Source organism: Mesoplodon bidens, assembly GCF_964165515.1.
Source record: "Mesoplodon bidens genome assembly, chromosome: 3".
Classification (NCBI taxonomy): domain Eukaryota; kingdom Metazoa; phylum Chordata; class Mammalia; order Artiodactyla; family Ziphiidae; genus Mesoplodon; species Mesoplodon bidens.
Window position 1 is genome coordinate 143,410,556 of NC_138178.1, and position 21,219 is coordinate 143,431,774.

Below are 21,219 nucleotides of genomic sequence, written 5' to 3' on the forward strand. Positions count from 1 at the left end.
GATTGGAGTCATGTGGCCAAAAACCAAGGAATGTGGCAGCTACCAGAAGCTGGAAGAGGCAGAGAGCATATTCTCCCCTAGAGTCATTGTAGAAAGTGTGGCCCTATTGACACCTTGACTTCAGTGATAATCTTATATCAGTGATTCTGATTTCAGACTTTTGGCCTCGTAAACTGTGAGAGAATAAATTTTTGGTTGTTTGAGCTACAAAGTTTGTGGTGATTTGTTACAGTAGCCACAAGAAACTAATACACTTGGCTAATTCATAAAGCTGATGAAATCCTAACTTCCCATCTATTTTGGGCCTGCTTTCTTGCAGCTAAATAGAATGGAGAAAAATGTGTAACCGTACTGACTCATCTTTCTTTAGATTCATGACCACTAACTTCATATGGGTCTGTTTATTTCAGCCTATTTCTCTAGTACAGGAGTTGGCAAAACTTTTTTGTAAAAGATAGTAAGATTTTTAAGACTATGGACCATATGGTCTCTGTCATAACTATTCCACTCTGCTGTTATAGCACAAAAGTAGACATAGACATAATACATAAACAAATGAATGTTGGCTATTTTCCAATACAACTTTTTTACAAAAAGCAGCAGGCCTGATTTTGCCAAGCCCTGCCCTAATACATTCTCTCTCTCATAATATTAGATGGCAGTTGTACCTTCCTCTAAATCTTTAGTTCTCCAGCACCTCCTCCCCAATACTTTCTTTTAGCTTATGATCTTGTTTCTTATGTTAGGGAGTAAAGAAAAACAGTCTAATACAACTTTCCTATGTTTTCATCATATTGATCTACCTTCCTTCATCTGAATCCAGACAGTCTGCTTTCTTGTGCATTACCCGTGAAAATACATATACGTGAAAAACCATGCAGGCTTCTACGAAGTTCAAGCCATTCATTTGTGTACTAAATCTAATCCCTTTTCATCCGTCCAAATATGTAGCTCTCACAATTTACAAGTCTCCTGAATCTTTACTTTTCTCTTTCTACTTGATTTTTCTCATTAGCATACAGTTATGCTGGTATTTTCCCATCCTTTAAAAAGATATCTTTTGATTCCCTTTCTTTTTTCAGTTATTGACCCATTTATCTTTTTTCCTCTTTAATAAGTCTTCCCTTTATTGTGTAGAAAATTTCTGTACTCTGTATCTACAGCTCCTCTCCTCCCATTCTTCTTCTCTCCTTTTAAAAATTATGTAAAGATTCAAACATGTGTAAAAGAGAGACTAGTGTAATAAATCCTAATTTACCCATCACAGACCATCAACATTTAATAATTTATGGCCACACTTGTTTCATTTCTACCCCTAGTCTCCCCATACACCACTGGATTATGTTCAGGGAAATTTCTGTCATCACATAATTTTATCCACAAATATTTCAGTATGTATCTCTCAAAGGTGAAAACACTTCAGTGTTTAAACATAACCACAATACCATTATCATACCTAAAAAATTAACATTATTATCTTGATATCCTCAGGTACTCAGTGTATGTTCAAATTTTCCAGACTTGTCTTATAATTCTTCTTTATGTTTACTGTTGATTTGTTAGAATCAGTATCCAAACAAAATTGTTTTGACTTGATATGTTTAAGTATTTTTAAAACTAAAAGTTTCCTCTTTCCACCTTTTTTTTCCATTCAAATTATTTTCTGAAAACACCCCATTTTCCCGACACCATTTGTTGAAGAGACTATCCTGTACCTATTGTGTATTCTTGACACCTTTGTCAAAGATCAGTTGACAGTATATAAGTGGATTTATTTCTGGGCTCTCTATTCTTTTTCATAGGTTTATGTCTCTGTCTCTGCAGTACCATACTATTTTAATTACTTTTGCTTTGTAATATATTTTGAAATCAGGAAATGTGATGCCTAGAGTTTTGTTATTTCTTAAAATTGCTTTGGATATTTGAGGTCTTTTATGGTTACATATTAATTTTAGGCTTGTTTTTTCTATTTCCTTAAAAAATGCTCTTAGGATTTTGATAGGGATTGCATTGAATCTGTAGGTTGCTTTGGGTAATATAGACCTTTTAACAGTATTATGTCTTCCACTCTGTCAACCCAGATGCCTTTCCATTTATTTCTGTCTTTTAAAGTATATTTTAGCAAAGTTTTGTAGTTTTTGGTATACAAGTCTTTTGCTTTCTTAATTAAATTCATTTCTAAGTATTTTGTTCTTTTTGATACTATTGTAAAGGGGACTGTTTTCTTAATTTACTTTTTGGATAGTTTGTTGTTAGTGTATAGAATGTAACTGATTCTTTTTTTGTGTGTGTGTATATTGATTTGGTATCCTGCAACTTTACTGAATTACTTTTTTAGCTTATAACAGTTTTTTTTGTGTGTCTTGAGAGTTTTCTATATATAGGATCATGTAATCTGCAAAGAGATACAGTGTTAGTTCTTCCTTTCCAGTTTGGATGCATTTTATTTCTTTTCTTGCCTAGTTGCCCTGGCTATGGCAATTATAGAATTATAGAATTGCAGTACTATATTAAATAGAAGGGATAAGAGTGGGCATCCTTGTCTTATTCCTAAGCTTAGAGGAAAAGCTTTCAGTTTTCCTCTGTTGATTTTGATTTTTTTTCACTGTGGACTTTTCACATATGGCCTTTACTATGTTGAGGTATATTTCTTGTACACCCAATTTGTTGAGGGTTTTTAACATAAATGTGTGTTGAATTTTAAGTGCCTTTTCTGTGTCTATTGAGATGATCGTGTGATCTTTATCCTTCATTTTGTAAACATGGTTTATCACATTAATTGACTTAGTTATGTCGAGGCATTTCTGTATCCCAGGGATACATGTCACTTGGTTATGGTGTATTACCTTTCAATGTGCTGTTGAATGTGGTTTGCTAGTATTTTGTTGAGGATTTTCGTGTGTGTGTTCATCAGGGTTGCTGGCTTGATATTTTCTTATATTATAGTGTCTTTCTCTTGCTTTGATGTCAGTGTAGTACTGGCATCATAAAATGCATTTGGAAGTGTTTCCTATACTTCAATTTTTTGAAGAGTTTAAGAAGGATTAATGTTACTTTTTTAATGTTTTGTAAAATTTACCAGTGAAGTCATCTGGCCTGGGCTTTTCTTTCTGGGGAGATTTTTCATTACTGATTCAGTCAGCTTACTAGTTAAAGGTCGGTTCAGGTTATATATTTCTTCATGATTCAGTTTTGGTAGATTGTACGTATGTAGGAATTCATCCATTCATTCTACATTACACAATTTGTTGGCATATAAATGTTCATAATAGTGTCATGATTCTTTTTATTTCTGTGGTATCAGTTGTAATGTTTCCTTTTTCATTTCTGATTTTATTTGAATCCTCTTTCTTTTGTAGTCCAGCTAAGAGTTTGTCAATTATTTGCTTTTTCAAAAAACCAACTTAGTTTCCTTGATTTTAAAAATGGTTTTCTATTATCTGTTTTGTTTATTTCTGCTTTAATATTTGCTGTTTCTTTCCTTTGACTAACTTTTTGCTCTTCTAATTCCTTGAGGTATAAAGTTAGACTGTTCATTTGAGATTTTTCTTCTTTTTTTAAAATGTAGTATTTGTCACTATAAAACTCCCTTTTGACACTGCTTTTTCTCTATCCCATAAGTTTGGGTGTGCTTTCTATTTCTTTTCATTTGTTTCAAGTTATTTTCTAATTTGCCTTTTGATCTATTCTTTGGCCCAGTGGCTGTTCAAGAGTATGTTGTTTTTCCACATATTTGTGAATTTTCCAGTTTTCCTTATATTACTGATTTCTAGTTTCATTCCATTGTGGTCAGAAAAGATACTTGGTATAATTTCAATATTCTTAAATTTGTTGAGACTTGTTTTGTGACCTAACATGTGATCTATCCTGGAGAATGTTCTGTGTGCACTTGAGAAGAATGTATAGTCTGCTGCTATTGGATACAGTGTTCTGTATATGTGTGTTAGGTCCATTTGAACTGTAGTGTTTTTCAAGTCTACTGTTTCCTTGCTGATTTTCTGTCTGGATGTTCTGTCTATTATGTAAAGTGGGGTATTGAAATCTCCTACTGTTGTTGTATTGTAGTCTATTTCTCCCTTCAAATCTGTCAGTATTTGCTTTATTTATTTAGGTACTCTGATGCTGAGTGCATATATATTTATAATTGTTATATCTTCCTGTTGACTTCACCCTTTAACATTATATAATAGCCTTCTTTCTCTCTTGTGATAGTTTTTGATTTGAACTCTATATTGTCTGATATAAGTACATCCACCGCTGCTCTCTTTTGGTTACCACTTGCATAGAGTATCTTCTTGCATGTGTGTACTTATTTCTAAAGCGAATCTCTTGTGGACAGCATATAGTTCAATCTTTGTTCTTTTCTTTCTTTTTTTAAATTTTACGCATTGAGTCACTGTATGTTATTTGATTTGGGAGTTTAATCCATTTACATTCAATACAACTATTGATAGCTAAGGACTTACTATTGCCATTTTGTTCATTTTTTCTCATATTTTGTAGTTTCTTGTTCCATTCTTCCTCTTTTGCTTTCTTCCTTTGTGATTTGATGGTCTTTTGTTACTGGTATGCTTTGAGTCCTTTCATGTATATCATGTGTTTTTGCTTTGTGGTTACCATGAGATTTTCATTAGTGACCTTATATTTATCATAGTCTATTTTAAGCTGATAACAATTTAATTTCAATAGCACACAAAACTCAACACTTTTACTTTTCTCTCCACCATACTCCTTGTGATGTTGATATCATAATTTGTATCCTTTTTATTGTGTATCCATCTCTAATTTTTTAAAATTTAGTCTTACTATTGTCTTTTAACTTTAATACTAAAGTTAGAAGAGATTTACACACCACTATTGAGTTATTATGGTATTCTGTATTTGTCTATATATTTATCTTTCCCAGTAAGTTTTATACTTTAATATGCTTTCATGTTACTATTTAGTTTCATTTTGTTTCAACTTGAAAAACTCCCTTTAGCATTTCTTGTAATGCAGGTCTAGTAGTGATGGGCTCCTAAGCTTTTGTTTCTCTGAGGATCTTTATATCTCTTTCATTTTTCAAGGATAATTTTGTCAGATTTAATATTGTTTGCTGGCAGTTTTTTTCTTTCAGCACTATATCATAGAACTTCCCAGCACCTTTATTATTTATTATGCTAAGGAGAACTATGAAGAATATATCCCAAAAAGACATGTAACATGTTGGTGTCCTAAGTTTATTTGTATATTGAACTTTGGAATGAGGAGGGAGCATATTTATTAACACCTCAAAGAACACTATTTTCGGAGTGCTACATGAATTTCATTATTCATTCAATACAGATTTGTTTAATACCTGTATGACGTTATGATACTGTATGGAATTCAAAAATGAATAAAATCTCCATCCTACTCTCAAGGAGTTTACATTTATTCAGTTTTTTCTAGATATGATTTAATAGCTGGCCACATTAAGAAAATTAATGTCATGCCCTTTGTAATCAAAGGACATTTTTTTCTTTCCTCAATCTTTTCTTTACATGTACATTGCACATGCTAAAGACTGATAACATGGACATAGTTGAGTACCATAAATATCAGACTTAAGAAAATTAATCACTGTCCTGTTAAGATCCACTTTCCAAACTGTTGCTTTTTTTAAAAACTCTATTGAATAGCACGTTTAGAAATTGTATCTGCATTTCAAAATGACATAAAAGTGTATTTTTTTTAAATCTAGGAAAATCTCAAAAGTGGTTTACTTTTATAAAGTTGTATTTCCAAGGACTGTTCGTTTATAGACTTCTGTCCGAAGAAACCATTTTTGAAAGATGGATGCATACATTAGTATTTTGTATTATGTGTGACCAATTATGATTGGACCTAGACATTAATAATTTACTTTTTAGAGAAGGGTGGTTTTTCAAATTTTTTGAGGTCTCTGCAGCACCCACTGATTTTCTAGCATTCAATAAACCTTCAATACATTGAAAGTATTTTTAGAAAGAAATGATTGTTGAATGAATCAATAAAACAATTCAATAACAGAAATATAATTGAATAAAGAGACTACCAGTTTCTTGATTTGATAATTTTAGTATTCATTTTCTTAATATTGTATATTTTACAATAAATCAGTAATAAACCACATTACCAGGAGATATAATTTCTTGAAACAGTTTTATTTTTTTCTCCAAGATTTTTTTTGATGTGGGCCATTTTTAAAGTCTTTATTGAATTTGTTACAATATTGCTTCTGTTCTTTATGTTGGTTTTTTGGCAAGAAGGCATGTGGGATCTTAGCTCCCCGAACAGGAGTTTGAACTTGCACCCCCTGCAATGGAAGGCAAAGTCTTAACAAGTGGACCACGAGGGAACTCCCTTGAAGCAGTTTTAGATTTGAATTTTAATTAGAGCTGGAAGAGGGACTTTATTTGCCACAACAGAGCCTTAAGCATCGAAAGCTCTAAAAATAACCACTTATAGAATTTATTGAATATGTGTGTACTAAGTTGGACTAGTAGTCTCACTTTTATATTTAATAGAAGAACCTTTCTGTTGGGATTAAAAAGTTTAGCATTATTTAGACAACGTGCCCTTGCTGGAAAAAAATAAGATTAATGTTACTTAATTTTAAACTGACATCTGATAACTTCTACAAATGGCAAGAACCAAGCCAAGGGCAGAGATATTTTTTGAACACTAATTCATTGAAGTTTAATGTATGAATCAGTAATTTGGCTTCTTATGAAAATCTCTAAAGATATTGTGCTTGCTTGTTCAGTCAAGTTGAAAGCATTGAGGAATATAACACGGCTCAAACTAAGGTGTGTAAAAATTATTTTATAAAAGAAGTAAGTGTATAATGTGCATACCACAAATGTATAATATTATTAAAATAGAGAAAATGCTTTTTATTGAAATATAATTGATTAACAAAGTAATATTAGTTTCATGTGTACAGCATAGTGGTTCAATGTTTTTATAGATAACACTCCATTTAAAGTTATTAAAAAATAATGGCTATATTTTCCTCTACTGTAAAATATAGCCTTGCTGCTTATTTATTTTTATACATAGTAGTTTGTATCTATTAATCCCATACCGTTATATTATACTTCTCTCTTTTTATACTTTTTATAGCCATTTTTTTTACTGTGTTCCACACATGTATTATTCTCTTCTCTGTTCTTTTTTTGAATTTTATTTTATTTTTATTTTTTCATACAGCAGGTTCTTATTAGTTACCTGTTTTATACATATTAGTGTATATATGTCAAACCCAATCTTCCAATTCATCCCACCACCACCACACCTTCCCTTCTCTGCTTGGTGTCCATACGTTTGTTCTCTACATCTGTGTCTCTATTTCTGCCTTGCAAACTGGATCATCTGTACCATTTTTCCAGATTCCACATATATTCATTAATATACAATATTTGTTTTTCTCTTTCTGACTTACTTCACTCTGTATGACAGTCTCTGAGTCCATCCACGTCTTGGCGAATGACCCAATTTCATTCCTGTTTATGGCTGAGTGATATTCCATTGTGTATATGTACTATGTGTTCTTTATCCATTCGTCTGTCGATGGGCATTTAGGTTGCTTCCATGACCTGGCTATTGTAAACAGTGCTGCAATGAACATTGGGGTGCATGTGTCTTTGAATTATGGTTTTCTCTGGGTATATGCCCAGTAGTGGGATTGCTCAGTCATATGGTAATTAGATTTTTAAGGAGCTTCCAGACTGTTCTCCATAGTGGCTGTATCAATTTACATTCCCAGCAACAGTGCAAGATGGTTCCCTTTTCTCCACACCCTCGACAGCATTTATTGTTTGTAGATTTTCTGATGATGCCCATTCTAACCAGTGTGAGGTAATAGCTCATTGTAGTTTTGATTTGCATTTCTCTAATAATTAGTGATGTTGAGCAGCTTTTCATGTGCCTCTTGGCCATCTGTATGTGTTTGGAGAAATGTCTATTTAGGTGTTCTGCCATTTTTTGATTGGGTTGTTTGTTTTTTTAATATTGAGCTGGATGAGCTGTTTATATATTTTGGAGATTAATCCTTTGTCCGTTGATTTGTTTGTAAATATTTTCTCCCATTGTGAGGGTTGTCTTTTCGTCTTGTTTATAGTTTTCCTTTGCTGTGCAAAAGCTTTTAAGTTTCATTAGGTCCCATTTGTTTGTTTTTATTTCCATGACTGTAGGAGGTGGGTCAAAAAAGATCTTGCTGTGGTGTACGTCAAAGAGTGTTCTTCCTGTGTTTTCCTCTAAGGGTTTTATAGTGTCTGGTCTTAGATTTATGTCTTTAATCCATTTTGAGTTTATTTTTGTGTATGGTGTTAGGGAGTGTTCTAATTTCATTCTTTTACATGTAGCTGTCCAGTTTTCCCAGCACCACTTACTGAAGAAACTGTCTTTTCTCTATTGTATATCCTTGCCTCCTTTGTCATAGACTAGTTGACCATAGGTGCGTGGGCTTATCTCTGGGCTTTCTATCCTGTTCCACTGATCTATATTTCTGTTTATGGGCCAGTACCATACTGTTTTGATTACCGTAGCTCTGTAGTATAGTCTGAAGTCAGGGAGTCTGATTCCTCCAGCTCCGTTTTTTTCCCCCCTCAAGATTGCTTTGGCTATTCCGGGCCTTTTGTGTCTCCATACAAATTTTAAGATTTTTCTCTAGTTTTGTAAAAAGTGCCATTGGTAATTTGATAGGGATTGCATTGAATCTATAGATTGCTTTGGGTGATATAGTCATTTTCACAATATTGATTCTTCCAATCCAAGAGCATGGTATTTCCCTCCATCTGTTGATGTTGATTTCTTTCATCAGTGTCTTATAGTTTTCTGAGTACAGGTCTTTTACCTCCTTAGGTAGGTTTATTCCTAGGTATTTTATTCTTTTTATTGCAGTGGTAAATGGGATTGTTTCCTTAACTTCTCTTTCTGATCTTTCGTTGTTAGTGATTTCTGTGCATTAATTTTGTATCCTGCAACTTACCAAGTTCATTGATTAGCTCTAGTAGTTTTCTGGTGGCATCTTTAGGATTCTCCATGTATAGTATCATGTCATCTGCAAACATTGACAGTTTTACTTCTTCTTTTCCAATTTGTATTCCTTTTATTTGTTTTTCATCTCTGATTGCCGTGCCTAGGACTTCCAAAACTATGTTGAATAATAGTGGCGAGAGTGGACATCCTTGTCTTGCTCCTGATCTTAGAGGAAATGCTTTCAGTTTTTCACCATTGAGAATGATGTTTGCTGTGGGTTTGTCGTATATGGCCTTAATTATGTTGAGGTAGTTTCCCTCTCTGCCCACTTCTTGGAAAGTTTTTATCAGAAATGGGTGTTGAATTTTGTCAAAACCCTTTTCTGCATCTATTGAGATGATCGTATGGTTTTTATTCTTCAGTTTGTTAATATGGTGTATCACATTGATTGATCTGTGTATATTGAAGAACCCTTGCATCCCTGGGATAAATCCCCACTTGATCATGTTGTGTGGTCCTTTTAATCAGTTATTGGATTCTGTTTGCTAGTATTTTGTTGAGGATATTTGCATCTATATTCGTCAGTGATATTGGTCTGTAATTTTCTTTTTTTGTACTATCTTTTCTGGTTTTGGTATCAGTGTGATGGTGGCCTCGTAGAATGAGTTTGAGAGTGTTCCTTCCTCTGAAATTTTTTGGAAGAGTATGAGAAGGATGAGTGCTAGCTCTTCTCAAAAAGCTTGATAAAATTCACCTGTGAAGCCAGCTGGTCCTGGGCTTTTGTTTGTTGGAAGGTTTTTAATCACAGTTTCAATCTCAGTACTTGTGATTGGTCTGTTCCTATTTTCTGTTTCTTCCTGGTTCAGTCGTGGAAGGTTATACCTTTCCAAGAATTTGTCCATTTGTTCCAGGTTGTCCATTTTATTGGCATAGAGTTGTTTATACTGGTCTCTTATGATGCTTTGTATTTCTGTGGTGTCCATTGTAACTTCTCCTTTTTCATTTATAATTCTCTTGATTTGAGTCCTCTCCCTCCTTTTCTTGATGAGTTTGGCTAAAGGTTTATCAGTTTTGTTTATCTTCCCAAAGAACCAGCTTTTAGTTTTTTTTGATCTTTGCTATTGTCTTCTTTGTTTCTATTTCATTTATTTCTGCTCTGATCTTTATGATTTCATTCCTTTTACTATCTTTGGGTTTTGTTTGTTGTTCTTTCTCTAGTTCCTTTAGGTGTAAGGTTAGATTGTTTATTTGATATTTTTCTTGTTTCTTGAGGTAGGGTTGTATTGCTATAAACTTCGCTCTTAGAACTGCTTTTGCTGCATCCCATAGGTTTTGGATCGTCATGTTTTTGTTTTCATTTGTCTCTAGGTATTTTTTGATTTCCTCTTTGATTTCTTCAGTGATCTCTTGGTTATTTAGTATCGTATTGTTTAGCCTCCATGTGTTTGTGGGGTTTTTTTACATTTTTTCCCCTGTAATTTATTTCTAATCTCATAGCATTGTGGTCAGAAAAGATGCTTGATATGATTTCAGTTTTCTTAAATTTACCAAGGCTTGATTTGTGACCCAAGATGTGATCTGTCCTGGAGAATGTTTCCTTTGCACTTGAGAAGAAAGTGTAACCTGCTGTTTTCAGATGGAATGTCCTATAAATCTCAGTGAAATCTATCTGGTCTATTGTGTTATTTAAAGCTTGTGTTTCCTTATTAATTTTTTGTCTGGATGATTTGTCCTTTGGTGTAAGTGAGGTGTTAAAGTCCCCCCCACTATTATTGTGTTACTGTCAATTTCCTCTTTTATAGCTGTTACCGTTTGCCTTATGTATTGAGGTGCTCCTATGTTTGGTGCATATATATTTATAATTGTTATGTCTTCTTGGATTGATTCTTTGATCATTATGTAGTGTCCTTCCTTGTCTCTTGTAACATTCTTAACTTTAAAGTCTATTTTATCTGATATGAGTATTGCTACTCCAGCCTTGTTTTGATTTCCATTTGTGTGGAATACCTTTTTCCATTCCCTCACTTTCAGTCTGTACGTGTCGCTAGGTCTCAAGTGGATTTCTTGTAGACAGCATATAGATGGGTCTTATTTTTTTATCCATTCAGCGAGCCTGTGTCTTTTGGTTGGAGCATTTAATCCATTCACATTTAAGGTAATTATCCATATGTATGTTCCTATTACCATTATCTTAATTGTTTTGAGTTTGTTTTTGTAGGTCCTGTTCTTTTCTTGTGTTTTCTGCTTAGAGAAGTTTCTTTAGCATTTGTTGTAGAGCCACTACGGTGGTGCTGAATTTTCTTAGCTTTTGCTTGTCTGTAAAGCTTTTGGTTTTTCTGTCCTATCTGAAGGAGATCCTTGCCGGGTAGAATATAATCTTGTTTGTAGGTTCTTCCCTTTCATCACTTTAAATATATCTTGCCACTCTCTTCTGGCTTGTAGAGTTTCTGCCAAGAAATCATCTGTTAACCTTATGGGCGTTCCCTTGTATGTTATTTTTCGTTTTTCCCTTGTTGCTTTTAATAATTTTCTTTGTCTTTAATTTTATTCAGTTTGATTACTGTGTGTCTCAGCATTTTTCTCCTTGGGTTTATCCTGCCTGGGACTCTCTGTACTTCCTGGACATGGGTGGCTATTTCCTTTCCCATGTGAGGGAAGTTTTCGACTATAATCTCTTCAGATATTTTCTCGGGTCCTTTCTCCCTCTCTTCTCCTTCTGGGACCCCTATAATGCGAATGTTGGTGTGTTTAATATTGTCCCAGAGGTCTCTTAGGCTGGCTTCATTTCTTTTCATTCTTTTTTCTTTTTTCTCCTTCGTGGCAGTGAATTCCACCATTCTGTCTTCCAGGTCGCTTATCCATTCTTCTGCCTCAGTTATTCTGCTACTGATTCCTTCTGGTGTATTTTTCATTTCATTTATTGTATTGTTTATCTCTGTTTTTTTGTTCTTTAATTCTTCTAGGTCTTTGTTAAACATTTCTTGCATCTGGAACTGTTCCAGTAATGGCAATAATCACTATCTACAGATTCCTTTATTTTTATTACATAGATTAATCCATTCAGAAAAGTCATATAATTAGAAGCCTGTTAAAGGAAATTGCATTAAGGAAATAAATCTATTATCACATTTAATTCTAACAATAAGTTAACAGTCACAAGCACAGTCATGTTTCCAAAGGGAATTGCTGATAATACACAAAAGAAGACCTGGAACATTTTATAGGATAAGCCAAATGTTAGGCCACAATAAAAATGTCTCAGTAAATTTTAAAGGATTGAAATCATTCAAAGTATTTTCTCTGGCCACGTTGGAAAGAAGCTAGCAAACAACAATGGACGGAAACTAGAAAATTCACAATATATGGAAATTATACAGTTCACTATTAACCAGTGGTTCAAAAAGAAATCACAAGGTTAATTAGAAAATACCTTGAAACAAATGTAAACAAAAACACAGCATACCAATACTTACGGGATGCAGTGGAAGCACTCTTCAGAGGGAAATATATAGCTATAAATGTCCACATCAAAAAGAAAGAAACATCCTCGATAAATACACTACTTTATACCCTGAAGGACTAGAGAAAAAGAGAAAACTTAACTCCAAAACTAGCAAACTTAGCTATGACAACAACATAAAAGTAGGAGGATAGCCCTGTATAGGAGCAGACATTTTGTATGCTGATTTAAGTTGTTATCAATCAACTAGGTTGCTATAAATTTAGAATATTAAATGTATTCCCCATGGTAACCACCAAAAAAATACCTAAAAGATGTAAAACAGAAAATGACAAGGGAATTAAAATGATTCACTACAAAAAAAAGAAAAAAAATTAGCTTAAATACATAAGACAATTAATGTAATGAAGGGAGGGAAGCAGGGAAAAAAGAAAAGATCAAGGAAGAAAATAATAAGGATTAAGGTGGAGCTAAATAGAGAATAGAAAAACAGTACAGAGTCAACAAAAGCAAAACCTTGTTCTCTGAAAAAATTAACAAAATTGACAAACCATTAGCTAGATTGATTAAGAAAAAGAGAAAGCAGAAAAACAAATAAGAAATAAAGATGTGAATATTACTACTGACCTTACAGAAATAAAAATGATTATAAAAAATCCTGTAAACTGTTGTATGCCAACAAATTTGGTAACCTAGATGAAATAGACAAATTCTGAGAAGCATGTGAATTACCTAAACTGCCATAAAAATAAATAGAAAGTCTCAACAGATCTGTAACAAGTAAACAGATTTTCAACAATTAAAAACCTCCCACCAAACAGAAGATTGTAAAACAACTATACTCCAATAAAATTAATTACAAAAAAAAAAAAAAGAATCTCCCACCAAAGAAAAGTCTAGGACCAGATTACTTCACTGGTAAATTATTCCAAACATTTAAAGATTTAACATTATGCTTTTCAAACTCTTCCATAAAACAGAAGAGGAGAAAATACTTTCTAACTCATTCAATGAGGCCAGAATTACCTTGCTACCAAAGCCAGATAAAGACATCAGAAGAAAGAAAAATTATAGAGTAATAACCCTTATGAATATAGATGCAAAATAGGAAAGTATTAAGACATTGAATGCAACCACATATTAAAAGAATTATACACAGTGACCAAGTGAGATTACCCCAGGTGTTCAAGGGTAGTTCAATATAAGAAAATTAATCACTGCAATAATACCACATTAATGGAAAGATTGAAAAGCAGAAAACCACATGATCATCTCATTTGACACAGAGAAAGCATTTAACAAAAATCCAGCATTCTTTAATGGTAAAAACACTCAGAAAACTAGGAACAGAAGGGAACTTCCTTAACCTGATAAAAGGCATTTGTGAAAACCCCACAACTAATGCCATGTTCAATTGTGAAAAATGGAAAGCTTTCTTTTTATATCTGGAACAAGACAAAGATAACTACTTTCACCACTGATATTGAACATTGCACTGGAAGTTCTAGCCAGAGTATTTAGACAAGGACAAGAAATAAAAGGCATCCAGCCTGTTAAGTGAGAAGTAAATCTATCTCTATTCACAGATAATATGATCCTGTATATAGATAATCCACAAGAAAGTTACTAGAGTCAATAAACAAGTTAAGGGACTTCCCTGGTGGCTCAGTGGTTAAGAATCCGCCTACCAATGCAGGGGACACGGGTTTGGTCCCTGCTCCGGGAAGATCCCACATGCTGTGCAGCAACTAAGACCATTCACCACAACTACTGAGCCTGTGCTCTAGAGCCCTCAAGGCACCGCTACTGAGCCTGCATGCCACAGCTACTTTAGCCCACACGTCTAGAGCCCATGATCTTCAACAAGAGAAGCCCACGCACCGCAATGAAGAGTAGCTCCTGCTTGCTGCAACTAGAGAAAGCCTGTGTGCAGCAGCAAAGACTGAACACAGCCAAAATTAAATAAAATAAATAAATTTTAAAAAAATAAACAAGTTCAGCAAAGTTACAGGGTACAAGATCAACACACAAAAATCACTTGTTTCTATACACTGGCAATAAACAATCTGAAAAGGAAATTAAAAGTTACGCCATTTAAAATAGCATCTGAAAATAAATGCCCAGGAATACATTTAACCAATGTGGTAAAAGACTTCTGTGCCAAGAACCACAAAAAAATAGACCTATAGACCAATTGAATAAAATTAAGGATCCAGAAATAAACCCATATCTTTGGAAAATTCATTTTAGACAAGGGTGTTAAGTCCAAGCTTTGACAACAGCTTTGGGAAAGAAAAAGCTTGTCAGCAAGTGTTGCTAAATGATTGGATTTCCACATGGAAAAGAATTAACTTGAACCCATACCTCACACCATATTCAAACATGAACTCAAAACAGATCAGTGTTCTAAATAGAAGAACTAAAACTATAAAACACTTTGAAGAAAACATAAGGATAAATCTTCAAGACCTTGAATTTGGCAATGGATTCTTATGCATGACACCAGTAAGGTGAGCATGAAAAGAAAAAAATACATAAATAGTGCGGCACCAAAATTAAAAGTTTTTGTGCATCAAAGTATTATCAAGAACTTTAAAAGACAGCCTACAGAACGAGAGAAAATATTTGGAAATAATATCTTAGGTAACAGTTAAATGTCCAGAATATATGAAAAACTCTTACAACTCAACAGCAAAAAGACAAACAGCCCAATTTAAAAATTGCCAGAACACTTGAATAGATATTTCTTTAGAGAAGATATACAAATGGCCAATAAGAACACGAAAAGATGCTCTGTGGCAGTGGTCCCCAACCTTTTTGTCACCTGGGACTGGTTTTATGTAAAACAATTTTTCCACTGATGGGGCGGGGTGGGATGGTTCAGGTGGTAATTTGAGGGACAGGGAGTGGCAGATGAAGCTTTAGTCACTTGCCCATCACTTGCCCACCGTTTCCTGGGTTGGGGACCCATGCTCTGTATCACTGCTTATTAGGGAAATGCGAGTCTCAAAACTATGAGTTACCAGTTTACACCTATTAGGGTAGCCATTAAAAAAATGGAATAACAAGTATTGATGAAGATGTGGAGAAATTGGAACCGTCATGCATTCTTGGTGGTAGTGTAAAATCGTACAACCACTGTGGAAAACTGTTTGGCAGTCCTTCAAATGCTAAACATGGAATTACCATATGTTTGAGTAATTCCACTTCCTAGGTACGTACCCAAAAGAACTGAAAAGAGAGATTCAGATATTGTATGCTAATGTTTATTGCAGCATTGTTTACAGTAGCCAAAAAATTGAAACAATCTAAATGTCCATTAACAGATGAATGGGTAAACTAATGTGGTATATACATACAATGGGATATTATACAGTCATAAAACTGGAATGAAGTTCTGATACATGCTACCATGTGGATAAAGCTTGAAAACTATGCTGAGTGAAATTTGCCAGACACAAAAGGACAGATACTGTATGATTCCTCTATGTGAGTTTCCTAAAGTAGTCAAATTCATAAAGACAATGTTGTTTAGGAGTTACCAGGGCCTGGGGGAAGGGGAAAATTAGGAGTTATTCCTTAATGATTACAGAGTTTCTGTTTAAGTTATGAATAAGTTTTGGAAATAGATAGTAATTATGCTTGCACATCATTATGAATGTAATTGTCAGTTGTACACTTAAAAATGGTTAAAATGTTAACTATATTTATTACAATAAAATAAAAAGGAAAACAAAAACAGTTGACCATAAATGTGATGTTTGTTTCCGGACTTTCAGTTGTACCCTATTGTTTTATATGTCTATCCTTACGCCAGCTCCACATTGTCTTGATTATTGTAGATCTGTAGTGACTTGAAATCAGAAAGTGTAACTCCTCCAACTTTCTTCTTTTCAAGATTTTTTGACTATTATGTGTTCCTTGAATTTCCATATGAATTTTAGAATTTGCTTATCAGTTTCTGGAAGTGAGTTATTAAGCCCAGTCTGCCACTCCTAGTTGTGGGACCTTTGAAAAATTGCTTATCTCTTTTTTTTCATAATTCTTATTATAGCTTATGAGAGTTAAATGAGAACAAAACATATAAAACCTGACAATTTAATGCTTACCATATAGTAAATACTCAGTATACTACTAGTGGTAGTATTACTATTATAACTACTAGTGTTACTGCCAATGTAATACCACCTTTTATATATTGATTAGAGTAAAAGAGCACTCTACCTCTAGAATGAGTCCTTTAGTGAGGAAAGCAGTATGTTGTAAGGGAAAGAACATGAAATTTGGAATCAGTCTTCCTGAGTGCAAAACTATAGAATACTGATGGTATGTTAAATTGATAGGTATTCTAAACGTAGCTGTGTTTCATGATGCCATGAAAATAGAAATGTCTGCTATTGTTCTTGATACATCTTAGTTGTGACAGAATCTATCAGTAAAAGTGACAGTTTGAGCATCATTAACCATCGATAAGAGAAGTTTAATTATGGTAAAAATCTAACTTATGTTTCCTCTTTCAGTAGTCATTCACTGTCTACCTTTTTAAACTACTATACGGAAAACCTGAGTACAAAATGGTTGTTTTTCCTCCATGGTTATTGGGGTGGGAAATGGGCAATTATTGGTGGCACTCTGATGCTAATGGCAGAAATAGTGCATATTTTTAATACACTGTTGCCAGTTTTGAGAATATTTTTTTCTCCTAATTTCAGGTTGGGTGGGACTATATCAGCATACAAGATAGTACCAGATGAAATAGAAGAAATCAAGGTATAGTATGGCGTTTTTCACCTCTACAAAGAATTAGTGTCTCGGTGGGAAGGTGGGCAAATAATTGTTTTTTCTTTATCCTATTGAATCTTTGGCTGTGTTACGCCATCATTTAATTCCCAGTTATCCTGTTTGAATTAAAATATGTGTATCAGATAATCATCATCAGATTTCATCTACCATCATCAATACATGTTAGGAAAATCAAGAAAGCAACCCTTTCTGGTAAAATTCATTGAAAATTTACTTAAGAAAGCACTTTATAAGCATTAGTATGCATAATAGATTTTTTTAAATCTTGTTTTAATTTCTTTTCCCTATAATCTTTCACCAATTATAAATAATATTAGTCTTCTAGTATATACTTCCTGGTTCCTTTGATAATACAGTAGGTCAATCTCAATTTAAAATTTACAGTACAATAAATGAAAAATTGACCTTATTCTTTGAATATTATAGCATTGTTACATTTTTCTGTCTCTAACATTTTACTAAATTCTGTGGACTATTAGTCTTCTAGCATAACACGTGACCCTCTCCTAAAAGCAGTTTACAGTCTAAAGAGAACTGAACTTAGTCTTTTCCATGAATAAAATTTAACAATTGGATAGCAATAGCCAAGAGAAAACAAGACAAGTTGAGCCTGTTAACACTGACATGTAAAGATCTCAACAAATTGTTAAGTTTGATTTGATCAAACTTTTCTAAATCAAGTTCAATAAATTCAAATCTTAGTAAATAGTTCCTAAACTTGGATACATTATTTTTAAATAAGTTAAATTCATGTTTATGTTCTATACTGTTACTTTCAGTATCTCAGGTGTTCTGTGTGGACAACACCAGTAATTAATACCATGATTGTATTCTAGCAGCAAATGGGGGAAAAAAGTCAGGAGTGTCAAGAGACTCTTTCCAACTTGACATAAATTCATAAAGTAGTTTGGCTGAGAGGAACCTTATGTCTAATCCATATCTCTCATTTTTCAGAAGATAAAATGGGAATTAATAAAAGTCAGCTTGTTGAAATTAATTTTTTGTGGTGCTTAAAGGTGCTCTGTCTTATATTACAGTTGCAATATGTGTTAAGTGATAAAGGTAAAGTATTCTGTGAAATACATAGGAAGGAAGGACACTTGGTCATTCAAAAATGATAATCATATATGGCCTTTATTATGTTCAGGAAAGTTCCCTCTATGCCTACTTTCTGAAGGGTTTTTTATCATAAATGGGTGTTGAATTTTGTCGAAATCTTTCTCTGCATCTGTTGAGATGAACATATGGTTTTTCTCCTTCAATTTGTTAATATGGTGTATCACATTGATTGATTTGCATATATTGAAGAATCCTTGCATTCCTGGAATAAACCCCACTTGATCATGGTGTATGATCCTCTTAATGGGCTGTTGGATTCTGTTTGCTAGTATTTTGTTGAGGATTTTTGCATCTGTGTTCATCAGTGATATTGGCCTGTAGTTTTCTTTCTTTGTGACATCCTTGTCTGGTTTTGGTATGAGGGTGATGGTGGCCTCGTAGAATGAGTTTGGGAGTGTTCCTCCCTCTGCTATATTTTGGAAGAGTTTGAGAAGGATAGGTGTTAGCTCTTCTCACAGCAAGATCCTTTTTGACCCACCTCCTAGAGAAATGGAAATAAAAACAAAAATAAACAAATGGGACCTAATGAAACTTCAAAGCTTTTGCACAGCAAAGGAAACCATAAACAAGACCAAAAGACAACCCTCAGAATGGGAGAAAATATTTGCAAATGAAGCAACTGACAAAGGATTAATCTCCAAAATTTACAAGCAGCTCATGCAGCTCAATAACAAAAAAACCCAATCCAAAAATGGGCAGAAGACCTAAATAGACATTTCTCCAAAGAAGATATACAGATTGCCAAAAAAACACATGAAAGAATGCTCAACATCATTAATCATTAGAGAAATGCAAATCAAAACTACAATGAGATATCATCTCACACCAGTCAGAATGGCCATCATCAAAAAATCTAGAAACAGTAAGTGCTGGAGAGGGTGTGGAGAAAAGGGAACACTCTTGCACTGCTGGTGGGAATGTGAATTGGTACAGCCGCTATGGAGAACGGTATGGAGGTTCCTTCAAAAACTACAGATAGAGCTACCATATGACCCAGCAATCCCAGTACTGGGCATATACCCTGAGAAAACCATAATTCAAAAAGAGTCATGTACCACAATGTTCATTGCAGCTCTATTTACAATAGCCAGGAGATGGAAACAACCTAAGTGTCCATCATCGGATGAATGGATAAAGAAGATGTGGCACATGTATACAATGGAATATTACTCTGCCATAAAAAGAAATGAAATTGAGCTATTTGTAATGAGGTGGATAGACCTAGTGTCTGTCATACAGAGTGAAGTAGTCAGAAAGAGAAAGATCAATACCGTATGCTAACACATATATATGGAATTTAAGAAAAAAAAATGTCATGAAGAACCTAGGGGTAAGACAGGAATAAAGACACAGACCTACTAGAGAATGGACTTGAGGATATGGGGAGGGGGAAGGGTAAGCTGTGACAAAGTGAGAGAGTGGTATGGACCTATATACACGACCAAAGGTAAAATAGATAGCTAGTGGGAAGCAGCCGCATAGCACAGGGAGATCAGATCAACACGGTGCTTTGTGACCACCTAGAGGTGTGGGATAGGGAGGGTGGGAGGGAGGGAGACGCAAGAGGGAAGAGATATGGGAACATATGTATATGTATAACTGATTCACTTTTTTATAGAGCAGAAACTAAAACACCATTGTAAAGCAATTATACTGCAATAAAGATGTAAAAAAATATAAGTAACTAATAAGAACCTGCTGTATAAAAAATAAAAATTAAATTAAATTTAAAAAAAAGATAATCAGCAGAATCTTTCCAAGAGGTATACTAAGCAAATTGGAATTCTGTACAGAAGCAGAGGCACTTGTGAGTGCATAAATAGGAGATAACATGACACCAGATAGATCACACGTGTAAAATAAAGATTGTTGAGATGTAGGATTGTCATTGGGCCTTTATGCCATGTTAAGAAATTTGTTTTTTAAACTGAAAACTATGGGGTGCCATTAAGTGATTTTAAAAAAGAAAGTGGCATAATCAAGTTGGTGATTTTATTAGGTTTTTCTTTGATGAATGAGAAAAATTATTTCAGTGGAGAAGAAGAGGTTCCATCTATAAGGAAGGAGACCAGATTGCAGGAATATAGGCAATGAATGAAACTTGAACTAAAGCAGTGGCAATGAGGCTGAAGAAAAAAAACTCAGATTCAAGAAATATTATTTAAGAAAATAGAATCAACAATACTTGATTTATTGGATGTTTAAGGGAAGGTGGAAAGGTTGACCTAGGTTTCTGCCTTGGGAATCTGAGTAGATTGTGTTGCTGTTAACCTAAAGAGGAGATACAAAACAAGGAATAAGTTTGAGAGGAAATAGGGTAAGTTTTGGACTTACTGAATTTGAGGTTCCTCTTAGATAACCATATATCCACTAAGCTATGGGGTAAATCAGCTTGTAACTCAGAAGAAAGATAATTCTTTCAGTTGATACTGAGATTTGTCATTATGCAAAAATTAGCTGAGGCCATGCTAGTTAATGGAATTGCCTAAAAGAGCTATATGAGATCATAATAGTGATCCAAAACTGTTGCCTTGGGGAAGGCCCATCCTAGAAACAGAGGATAAATATACTCTTCTATTAGTTTAATTAATTAGCAGAAATGTTTCCTTTTTTTTAGTAGTGACTTTTTCTCTAAAGGAGTAGTGTTTTTCATTGTGTTTTCTTTTTAATTCTAGAAGTTTAACAGTTACTCAAGAGATTCCTTGAAAAAAACATGATTCATGGATGACATGTAATAGTGATTTTTTTCCATCAGTTACTGTTATTGTATCTAAAACAGCTTTAGAGAGTTTGAGGCCTAAGGCATAAAAAAATGTGAAATTGATTCTTCCTTTCAAAAGTGTTGGAAGAAAAAC

The 21,219-nt window shown here is 33.8% G+C and overlaps 1 protein-coding gene across 3 annotated transcripts in view; it reads left to right on the plus strand.

The window, feature by feature from the left end:
• Window positions 1-21,219, plus strand: part of GPHN (gephyrin) — a 639,047-nt gene that overhangs the window by 223,610 nt on the left and 394,218 nt on the right. For all 3 annotated transcript variants that reach the window (XM_081229975.1, XM_081229976.1, XM_081229977.1), the window contains exon 3: window positions 17,155-17,212. In XM_081229975.1, coding sequence (XP_081086101.1) covers window positions 17,155-17,212 — 58 coding nt within the window. The remainder of the gene's footprint in view (window positions 1-17,154; window positions 17,213-21,219) is intronic.